The sequence below is a fragment of the Panthera pardus genome, unplaced genomic scaffold, assembly GCF_024362965.1.
Source record: "Panthera pardus isolate Hobbes unplaced genomic scaffold, ASM2436296v1 HiC_scaffold_16, whole genome shotgun sequence".
Lineage (NCBI taxonomy): Eukaryota > Metazoa > Chordata > Mammalia > Carnivora > Felidae > Panthera > Panthera pardus.
In genome coordinates, this window is record NW_026526721.1 from 92433404 (window position 1) to 92445640 (window position 12237).

At 35.9% G+C, this 12237-nt stretch overlaps 1 protein-coding gene across 2 annotated transcripts in view; it reads left to right on the forward strand.

The window, feature by feature from the left end:
- SPATA16 (spermatogenesis associated 16) overlaps positions 1 to 12237 on the forward strand; it is a 243489-nt gene that overhangs the window by 158301 nt on the left and 72951 nt on the right. For both annotated transcript variants that reach the window (XM_019463196.2, XM_019463195.2), the window contains exon 5: positions 409 to 493. In XM_019463196.2, coding sequence (XP_019318741.2) covers positions 409 to 493 — 85 coding nt within the window. The remainder of the gene's footprint in view (positions 1 to 408; positions 494 to 12237) is intronic.

The following is a 12237-nucleotide window of genomic DNA, read 5'->3' on the forward strand; positions in this document are numbered from 1 at the left end:
CCATAACATATGTGTTGCTCTATAAAGGTTTTGAAGCTTAATAAGGGGCAACCAAAACAATGCATTCCTTCATAGTCTTTAAATATTCTTATACTGTGCAAACAGAAAAAAAACATCTAGAATACAAATGCTGTTTGCTTCTTATTCTTTTAGCTTAGATTACAAAAAAGAAACCAAAAAAACAAAACAAAACAAAAAAACAAAAAACAAAACCCAGAAAGCAAAAACAACCCTATTTTCTACATCCTAAAATTTGCTTTGGCTTTGCTCAATATTAGTCTAGTCAAATTTTATATATTACAAAATCTTCTTCTTCAATATTTATATATACTACCTGTTATGGTTTTGTTCTGTCCTATAAATTTTTTTGTTTTTTGTTTTTTGTTTTTAATTTGTCCTTGTTCTTAGGAGTGCCATGATTGCTGACTACATGTTCTGGCTCTGTGGAGGAAGTGAACAGTGTATAAGCAAGCTCATCAAACTGTATTGGCAGGTAAAAATTTATATCCCAGTTAGGGAGGAGGAACCCATCTCATTTTCAGAACCAAAATGAAGAATTGGTGCTTAAACGACTGCTGAAGAAGGTAGCTTTGGCCATATCAATCAGAAGGACACCACTCAGTAGTAATGTATTTATAATGAAATAGACTTTCTGTGACTTATTTTAAGGGCAAAATTCAAGGTTGTTAACCCTTGGCCCATACTTCAGTTTTACAACCCAATATAAATTTTAGACATCCCAGGAACTATTTTCCCAAGTATGCTGCTATAATGACATGATCCTTTAAAATATGAACATTGTATTCTCATAGATTCTTCTTGATCTATGACCTGTAAAAGCAGATGCTAGAAGTAATATCAATTACATAATAAAGGAAAATGCAAAGATCAGTTGTACTTGTTGAGTAATATTTAGTGTTGGAACACTTAACTAGTAACAAACTGCAGATCTTCTTTCTCATTTATTATTCAAAATGGCAGCAAGAAGTCATATCAAAGGTCAATGAGATCCCAAGAAGAGAGTCATAATTTCTTAAATTATAAAGAGAATTTAGAATTTACTAGTTCAATCTCCTTTACAACATACAAATCTATTCATTTCCTGTCCTCTCTGAGCAAATTGTTGATGACTTTCTGCTGAAATAGATCCAAAATGAAGAGCTCATTTAAGCCCAAGAAACAACATCCAATTTGCTAATTATTAAATTGTTTTCCTCATATGAAGTGGATTCTACTCCCTTAAAACTTCAATCCAGTGGTTCCCAGTAGGGCAACATGGACAAAATGGAAACACATTTCCAAATGAAAATTTTTCAAGTATTTGAAATTGAACTACAAAAGCCAGCTGCCTCCTCCATATCTTCTCCTCTCCAGACTGTATGGGGCATTTTATTCCTCATACTTCAAGATATTGAATTGAATTGAATTGAATTGAATTGAATTGAATTGAATATGAACCTTTTGAACTAACTAGAATAAGATCTGCTAAAACACAAATATGAAAGGGAGAAATAATCATCAATAGTCTTTGATGCTTCCTGATTTTTCCCATATTTTCACTACTGTGTCTTGGCCCATTTTCTGTTTTTATATCATGTATTTATTAGAAAATAAAGTATTAGATTTATCATGTAAAAGGCTCACTGGTTTATATGGTTCCATCTAAATATTTGGAGTTTTAGCCTACTATAAAAAATAAAGGTTTACATTAGTCCTACTATACTTGAGACCTGTGACTATTTGAAAAAAAATTGACCTTCTAGTAAACAAAATTTTAATCTCAAAAATATTTTTAATTTGCTCATAAGTTAAAAATCTTCCTAATGGAATCTGTAACATGCAAAACAGCAGCACTTATAGTCATGTAATTAAATAGTTGTAAAGAATTGCTAGATGTAAAGGATAAGCAAATAATATGTGTTTTGATATAATAAAGGAAGAAGACTTTTTATTAAAGGATTTCAGAAGCTTCTGGAGAGAAGTGGGAAAGGAGTTGAATCTTAAGGGTTAGATAACATTCAGCAAGCTTGGCATATAGTAGGTCCCAAATAAATGTTTGATTTAATTTGTTCATTCACTAAACAAACAAATATCAACTACTTCCTGTGTTTCCTACATTGAACTAGGAAAAAAATAGGTCTAGTGTTGGTGCAACCTAAGACTGATTAAGACTAACTGTAAATAATTTTTTTCTGTTCCCTTTAGCTTTCAAAGAACACTAATACCCCCATTTTATTTACATCAAACTAAGAAAATAATCTCCACTTACCAATACATGCATATTTGCTATACAAAAAGGAAGAAAACAAATACTATTATTTAATTATCCTATATTAATAAAAGATAAGAAAAACATATTTTTCCTTGTATTCTCTTTTTCTCTTTTATTTTTATTATTATTTTTTTAATCCCCATCACCTGTTTAACCCATCTCCCCCACCTACCTCCCTTTTAGCAACCATCAGTTTGTTCTCTATAGTTAAGAGTCTGTTCTTGTGTTTGCATCTCTTTTTCTCCTTTTTTTCCCCTTTGCTTGTTTGTTTTGTTTCTTGAATTCCACACATGAGTGAAATCATATAGTATTTGTCTTTCTCTGACTGACTTATTTCACTTAGCATTATACTCTCCAGATCCATCCATGTCATTGCAAATGGCAAGATTTCATTGTTTTTTTTTTATGGCTGAATAATATTCCATTGTTTATACATACCACTTCTTCTTCTTTATCCATTCATCAGTTGTTGGACACTTGGGCTGTTTCCATAATTTGGCTATTACAGATAATGCTGCAGTAAACATCGTGGTGCATGTATCTCTTTGAATTAGTATTTTTGTATTCCTTGTGTTAATACCTAGTAGTGTAATTGCTGGATCGTGGGGTAGTTCTAGTTTTAACTTTTTGAGGAACCTCCAGACTGTTCTCCAGAGTGGCTGCACCAGTTTGCATTCCCACCAATAGCGCAAGAAGTTTCCCCTTTCTCCACATCCTCACCAATACCTGTTGTTTTTTTGTGTTATTGATCTCAGCCATTCTGATAGGTGTGAGGCAATAATCTCATGATAGTTTTGATTTGCATTTCCCTGATGAAGAGTGATGTTGAGCATCTTTTCATGTGTCTTTTAGCCATCTGTATGTCTTCTTTATAAAAATGTCTATTCATGTCTTCTGCCCATTTTTAATTGGATTATTCATTTTTGAGGTATTGAGTTACTCTTTTTCTCTTTTAATTTGAAGCAACTTGGCATACTGGAAAAGAGCCTTTGTTTGGAAATCAGGTCTGACTCCATCTAAGTTCTAACACCAAATAGCTATCTAACCTAAGGCAAGTTAGTTTTTAGAAGAACTTCAGCTAGAAAATAAGAGAGACCAGCAGAAAGTGTTTGGGAAAGTTTATTCTCAAAGCTCATTTTAGCACCGAAAGCTAATATTTTAAGCACATCCAAAAATGATGTCACATATATTAAGATAGAAAGAAATGACATAATTAGAAATTTCATCCTGCAGATAAAGTCCATAAATTAAACCCTACTGACTAGCCTCAATAGTAGCACACCACACCATTCTCACCAATTACATACTTCCTTATGTGAGCCTGCCTCTCCCTGATCTTAAATTAAATGTATACATCTTCCCCCCCACCCCAAACCTTCTGTCCTAAATCAAAAGGGGCTTTTGGACATTGCCAGTGAGTGCCCAATCCATGCCATCTTTAAACACAAGGAGACAGGGATGCACCACCACCCAATCCACCATGACAGTTACACTGCTGAATTTAAGAATGCCCTCCAAACATCACAGACAAGAAACTGTATCTTCATAGACATTCATAGACATCAATGAAGGCTTAGACAGAGGCTATTTTCACTAATTTGGAGAGGATGAAGTTACTGTACATCTTCCTTTCAACCACATAAAATGCCTACCATTCTGATCAGTTATTCTTCTCAGAGGTCTTAAACAGGAAATGGAAAATTTCAGTATGTAAAAATGTGAGAACCAGTCTACACCTACTCTCACAGATGGTTGGCTTATAAGCCCTTGGATACAAAAGAACAGACCTTCGCTTTGGTGAGCTCAGGAATGCTTTTGAATTGTATTAGGAATGGTTTTCATATCATCAACCCAGCAAGAAAAAAAGGCATAAAACTCTACACTACATGAAATCTCACATCAGAATATATCACTCTGAATAAAAGTGTTTGCACATGTTATTCTATAATAGCATCACTTCTTCAGAGCTAGAAAGGGTTGGAAATAACTTGTCACAACTGTACTTACATGCATGCCTCTGCAACTCGATGCCCAGTCTCCTATTATCAGCCACTCTCATTTTCTGAAACACCTTGAGACCTCATCACAATTCTGAACTAATTAACAAAACGGAAATTCCCTAATCAGGCTGAGAATTAGCTCTTTTGAAGCAGTGACCACTATGTATTTATACACTACTCCTAAAGTAACAATTTTGTTTCAAGATTTTTTCAGTAAACTGGAGTCCACCTCCTAAGCCACTTGCCCCTTAGATCCAGGGCTAGATTTAATAGCATTAGGAAACGAAACTCCCTCTTCTTCCATTCCTATTTCCCTTTCCTGGTTTCTCACCTTCACTTTCTGCCATGCTGTCAGCCACATGGATTTTCTGGTGTGTGGCTTTATCTCTTGCAGTGTGAGTAACAGAACCAATTCTGGTTTGCACTGCTTAGCAAAATGGAGTGAGGAAAGATAACAGCTAATTCTGTTGCAGAAGTCCCACAAAACAAGCACAGAGGAGCCCCCACTAAACAGGGGCAAGCTGCTTGATCAACCCATTCTTCACCTTAATAGTTTCTTTTCAAATTTCTTTCTTTTTTGAATGACAAACCTCTCTGAGAATCTGATTCAATTTACAAGCATCCACCTAGAAACAGTACTCATAAACATAAACATGGGAAAAAATAGGCTTACTATTTATTTCATTATATTGGAAATTGATCTACACATAGAATACTGAGAATTATAGTTTTTTCACTCTTATGAAAAGGTTATGCAATTTTTCTGGGATAAGAAATTAAAATGTATTCAACATCTCATCAATGTCAATATTTCACTTTAATGGCAATAACAGGTACAACCCTGATTCACGAAATCTCTAATAGCGAATGGAATCAGAGCTCCTGTAGCTCACAAGATCTCATATGGATAGGCAGGCATCAAGAATAACCAAAATTCATATTACATCATTCCCTTTGTGTTCAAGTCAATGAGATTATCTTTGCTAAGTCTATATCATCAAAGTTATCTATGTCAGCAGTTTGTTTCAACCTTCGAAGGAGAGAAAGCCATTTGCCAAGTGTCTGTTGATTTTTGTCCCTAGAAACTCTCAAGGCTGTGTCAATCTCACCTCCAGTATTAGAAAATTCATATTGTGTTTTTGACTCAGCCACCTCATTTACAGTAGCAGCTTGACAAAAAAAAAAAAACAAAAAAAAAAAAACCTCATAGTTTTTCAGCAGCATCTCTAATAGTAAATTCAGCATTTAACCAAAAGATTTGCTTCATATATGTGACTAAGATATCAGCCATTATAAAGCTAGTCCTGGAATGAACTCACTATCAATCTGTTCTAAGGAGTTTTCCTTTCTCTTAAAAATTTTTCAAGAATTAATCAAACCAAATCACTTCTAAATTTTGTCTCTGAATTGCCAACAAACTCCTCTATTAAGAAAGAGCCTCATGGTGTGTTCTTGTGTCTTGACAAAGATCTACTGCAAAGGCACTGTTGTGAGCTCTTGGCTCTGAGGAAGTTGAAGACTTTCACAGCAATTGAAAGACCTCTTTTGGGATTGTGGGAGGGGCTGTTGACACCAATACAGGCCCCTGTAAAAAGCCTGACATGTGGAGCATCTTTCCTCAGTGAAGCAGCGAAGGCTGAGGCAGTGCCAACTTCACAGATCCTCCATCTGTGCAGAGAATGCCAAGACTTCCCATCCAATTCAACTTGTACTTGGCATGGAACGTTCACCATCTTAAAGATATCAATGGCCTAAATGATTTCCAAAGAGCTCACCAACACGAAATTTTTCTTTGGTGAAGTTAGTCTACTCTCAAGGGACAAAACTCAGGAGGTGGCTATGTTGAGAGACAAAAGATTTTCCCCAGCCATATGCTTGAGGAAGATGGTGCACAGTCTGTGGGCCCTTCCATGGCTTTCACAGACCACAGGTTAAGTCCCTTCTGTACTCCTCTTTGCAACAGCTCTTTTTCTTTTTGGTATTGGGCCTAGCAGGAGACATTTACTGCTTCCAAAACTCAAAGCAAAAAACAGCACCCAGAATGTTCGTGTCATATAGTTCCTCCTGAAACTGCACTACAGTCATTCAAGCTCGAAACCTTTCCAATCCAGTGTGTGCAGACTACTCTTAGATTAGTGGGTGCTTTTCTGGGTGCCTGGATGGTTCAGTTCGTTAAGCATTGGACTCTTGATTTCAGCTCAGGTCATAATCTCATGGTTCATGGGATCAAGCCCCATGCTGGGCTCTGTGCTGACAGCAGGGGCCGGCTTGGGATTCTCTCTTTCCCTTTCTCTCTGCCAGCTCATGTTTGCATGTTCTCTCTCTTTTTCTCAAAATAAATAAATAAACATTAAAAACATTAGTGGATACTTTCTTCTTTACTCTCAAACTGTATTTGTCATTCATACTCACTCAGGAAATATTTATTGAGCACTTGTTAGTGACTGTGTGTTAAGCACTGTGCTACGTGCACTGTACTAAAAGCACTGTGCTATTAACAAATACAGCAGTGAACAAAATGCTCACTGCTTGTCCTGTCCTCAAGAAGCATGTGTTCTAGCACAAAAATGTAACAAGAAAAACATCTGGTACTTACATTAGACACCACTTCTTCCTAATCTGTTTTTCTTCCACAGTGCATTGCAAATAGCAATTCAATACATATTTGTTAAAGCCAGTCAACCAAGTTAAATATTATTTGACATGAAACTCAAACCAATAATGTCAAGAATATTTTGGAGTAGTTTATTTGTTATTAAAAAAATCAGTGCTTATTGATTTCAACAACTGTGTGTGTGTGTGTGTGTGTGTGTATTTTAAGTTCACAAATGTGGACAACTTTTGTGCTTTGAGTTTGAGATTTATCAGAGTATCTGGAGAAGGTTGCAGATTTCCAACAGTCTGTTACTTCATTGATTTCTGTGCTCATGGTTGTCTCCATGAAAACCCTAAGGTTTTATCTATTAGCTTCTTCTTTCAAACATAGCAATCAAGACAGCAGCAAACTAATGAATTTCTCTGCACTAACCAGACAATGATACACAATAACTGATGTAACTTAATCCCTTATACCAATAATGAAGACTTTTTTACTCCAATTCATTGTGTTTCTTCTTGATATTGCAAAATTACCCCAATATAGTCATTTACATGATACAGATTTATGGTATCTCAATTTCAGAGTAAAAATAAAATCTTCAACATGAAATTACAGGCAAATTAAGGTCAACCAGAATTTTTTTTATTATCTTTTTTTTAATGTTTACTTATTTTTGAGAGAGACAGAGACAGAATGCAAGTGGGTGAGGGGCAGAGAAAGAGGGAGACACAGAAGCAGAAGCAGGCTCCAGGCTCCAGGCTCCAAGCTGTCAGCACAGAGCCCGACACGGGGCTTGAACTCACGAGCTGTGAGATCATGACCTGAGCCGAAGTCGGACGCTCAACCGACTGAGCCACCCAGGCACCCCTTTTTTTATTATCTTTAACAAAACACCTACATATTCAGTAGAATAAAAATGTGTTTTAAAGATTTGCTTCCATGTGAAAAATGTTTCCACAGAAAGGAACAAAATAAAAATGCCATATGAGCATTTCTCCTAATGGCCTTTGTTTATAGTCTATTTATTTATTTGGCCCCATCAGGCATACAGTTTATAAAATATTTGGACAGGAGTGTCTGAAAGCAATACAAGCCTTATGATATTTATATTATATATAATTTAATAAGCACCAAACTCACTTACCTAAAAATATTTTTCCTGTCAACTGCCATGTGTCATGCTTAAATTCTCACCATTTACCATTGAGTCTCTAGTCAACCCCAGGTAATATGCAGAAGAAATTTTATCTGTAAGTGTTTAACTCATTAATGGATGACTCTTGAACACAATTGTGAGAATTATTTTGAAACTTCTTAGTCCCTTTGGAAATATGAAAGCAGAATCCTGAGGAACAAGATGGAAGGAAAGGTAAGCTCTGACGAGGAAAGATGACAGGATGTTCTGAAATACAAGGAATATAGTTTGAGCAGAAGGACCCTATAAAGGCAATGGATATATGTGCTTAACCCTGTGAATGAAAGAAAGTAAAACAGACACTCTAGGGAAGTAGAAAGAAGTCAGGCCTACGATTCACAAGCTGTAACTTCTAATTCCAATGCTAGGATTTAATTTTGGATAAGTCACTTCATTTCCATATTAGTCAGCTACTGCTACAATACTGCTGTGTAACAAATCACTCTTAAATTCAGTGGTTTCTCATAACAATAAGCAGGTTGGCTTATCAGTCATGATTTGACTGATCTAGGCTAGTCTTGGCTGTACTTAGCTACCCTTAGCTCCAAGCTGCGGAGAGGCCCAAGTATGGTCCACATGCAATGGCTATCCGATGTCTGTTTATCTTATGGCAAAATGCAGAATTCTAAGAGAGAAAGCAGAACTATATAAGCACATATCAAGCCTCTGCTTATACCATGCTTATTAACATCCTGTTAGCCAGAGCAAGCCATATATGGTTATTGTGTTCACTGCCAAACCATGATAAAAGTAATATTGTTACAGAGATGGGGGAAATTGAGACCAGCAACTCAATCTGGTTTATCATAACTGCTCTGGACTTTAGTTTCTGCTGCTATATGATGACGAAGTTGGCTTAGGCCTGTGATTCTCAAACACTGGTCTAGTGAACTGCATCAGAATCCCAGTGTTGGGTGAGGTTCTAAAAACTGTGTTTGTCTACTTCCCCCCAACTAAGTGATTCTGATGCACAACCCTCAGCTAGACGGTCTGTAAGGCCATTTACAAATTTTTAAGTTTACGAACAACTTTGCCTACCATAGCGTTTATCTACAGCTTTGCTAGGTGCAGAGGCAGAGTGCCAGGGAAGGTGATGCTGCCTACCTGACAATGCAACTGATATAATCCATTAGCCCATATTCTCCCCTCAGTCTTCCCACTATGTAGATGCCTCTAGTAAGTGAGGCAGCCTGTTCTTCCTGTTTTTAAATGTTAACTGCTCTCCCCTTCTCACCAGGATGTAAGTCAGGTTTTCCTGCCCTCCTCCCAACCCCAAAGCAAACTCTTTGCTGCTTCAGGTTCTTTCCTACATTCAGTTTTACATCTAGACAACAATGAGCATTGCAATCATTTTTAGTCACCTGCCTACAAAGAGATTTGTCCATTAAGCTAGGCAGTATTAAAATCCTCATTTTGTGAATTCTCCTATTTCTTGGTTAGAAGACAGGCTAAAGAGGAAGTGTCCAAAATGAGATGAGAGGTAAAAGAGAGCTTCCCCTCCTGGGTCTTGGAAAAAGATAAATGTAGAAATGAATTTCTCATCTAATTATTCATTCCTGTTTATATATTCTTTAATGATATGTTTCCATGGTTACCAGCGTTGTTAAATGCTGCCTGTGTTTCACTTTGCTTTGATGCTATTTGAGGTAGTATGCCTGTAGGAGAGGTTCACTTTAAAATGAAAGATGTAATTGACGCAGGTATTTGATGTAAGGTTGAGTGTTCCTGTGAAGAAGATAGTGACCATGACATTATTTGCTGTTTGTATAGTTTAGTGTAGTTCTTCCCTTGATGTTCTGTGAGGGTCCCAGGCATTAGGAAGGAAGAAAGGAAGGAAAAGAGGGAGGGAGGGAGGAAGGAAGAGAGGAAAGGATGGAGGAAAAAATGTGAATCATATTCACATATTGAATCCATGTGTACATTTCAGTACCATTATATATATTTAGTGACACATATTTGCCCAGATTGTCAAGTAGGTGAGGTTGCTTTTTATGTGCCCCATTCCTCTCTTCTCCCCACGCTGTCCCCACTCCTCGCTCCACCTATACATGCCAAGAGTCAAAGCCTTCTTTCAAAAATGTGTCATATAATCAATTACCTCACCTCAGTGTGAATTTTAGTCAGAGTGCCACCTTTTCAGAAGTTGTCTGCTTTTGAAACCCTAATTGCCACTGAGAAATAAACAGCTTTGTCCCCAGCTAAAACAATGAGGCATCCAGATCATATAAGAATTTGGGAGCAGTGCCTCAGAATGGGCCCTGCAGGAGGACCGCATATTTCACTTGTGTATCAGCCCTCTATCCGCAAGTTGATAATTCAAGCTCATTAGAAAATAGTGGCATCATATCAAGCAAGAAAAATCAATTTTCAGCCACTCCTAAGAAATATTTACTTAGTATTTGTCTTCAGAAATATGTATATATTATATTTATATATAATATATTAAATATATATTTAATAAATTTATTAATTTATAAATAACATATAAATTAATAAATATATTAAATATATATTTATATGGTATCAGTTTGGTTTTGTAAAAATATCAGTAGGTTATTAAGGAAACTCACACCATTTAAATAAAGTCAGCATTTCCTTTTCTTTTTTTCCCTTCTAAAAAGCTTTTTAGGTTTCTGACAGTTCTTAACAGAACAAAAAGTAACCTCTAAGTTTCTTTTCATTTTCTTTCATTTGAGAATGATATGGGTTTCATAGATTTAAGGCAGTTTTGGCCTTCTTTTACTTGAACAAATTTAAGGGTAGCTATTTGATTCCCAGGAGTCCGTGCTATTCTACTAGATTGCCATGAGGTTATTTTGTTTCCATAAAGATTTTGCCTCCCAGTTTAAATTTGCAAACATGTTGATTCCTTCTTTGCTTTGTTTGCATCTAAAAATCAAAAATTGTTATGATCCAAACCAAATTTAGAGGTTTTTATAGTTATCTTTTATATTTCCCATAGATTTTTATGGGTTATTGATTTACAAGCTTGCAGAGAAATTGAGGTCACTTTTTTTTAGCAGTTGGAGATGCAGAATAAATATTCCATGAAATCATGAAATTTTTTAAGCTGTGTGCACCCAAGTATAAGATAATCTGTAAAGCTCAAAGCTTTTAATGTTTTTATTTATATTCAGCCATCCTTTTATGGCATTGCACGCCAATTAAATATGAATTCTCCTCTTTTCTTGAATTCATACGATTGATTTTTCGTCACTAATTTTTGAAGACTGTGTACTCTACCTATCGTATAGTTCCTGGTTGAATCATTTCCTTTTTCATCCCTTTCTCATCTTTTCTAATCTTCCTTCTTCCAGATAATGAGGCCTCAGCATTTTAAATGTCAATCTTCAACATGTGGCATAATTTGCTTTTTTTAGGATCATAAAATAACTGTTAAACTGACCTATTTTTTATCCAAGAGAACATAGATGATATTTTATACAGTGCAGTCTAAACCAGGAGTCAACAGCCTATGAGGGACAATAGCCCCCAGAAAACCTTGGAAGGGCTATTTCAAGCCCAAACCTAAAGAGACAGAAAACACCAAAATTACCATGACAAGTCTTCATTTTATTTATTCTTCATCACGTGGGGGTTGGCCTGCTTTAACATTCATGTATAAGGCCCAGATCGGAGATAAAACTGGAGATTGGACACATAACTTGGAAATATAGTGGCAGGTCTCTTAAAGATAGCATTTCATTTCATTTCATCTAATATGACTTCAAGTTGTAGTTTGCTATTGTCATAGAGTATGTGTATGGGTGCATAATAAATATTTATAGATATATAGATATATATTTGTGTATGTATAGTAAATATACAGTGTGTAATATACAGTATTACACACACACACACACACACATACACACAACAGGTCTGTCACATTTCTCACAGATACAATTATGCCCCTTCTGAGACCTCTTGTTGATGGGAAGTTACATATAGGAGGATACGTGCTCCATAATAGCGTCTTCATGCAATCTGTTACCTCCTAAAAATTAAAGTCCTCCAGGAGGAGTCACAGCCTGGAAAATATTAATTGCAGATAAATAAGAGAAATAATAACAAAGAAGAAGAGGTATCTGGTTGCTGGGACAAAGCTGAAACTTGCGAGAGAAAAGAAATTATGGGGATATGGAAGTAAACCAAAGACAAATTTTGAGTG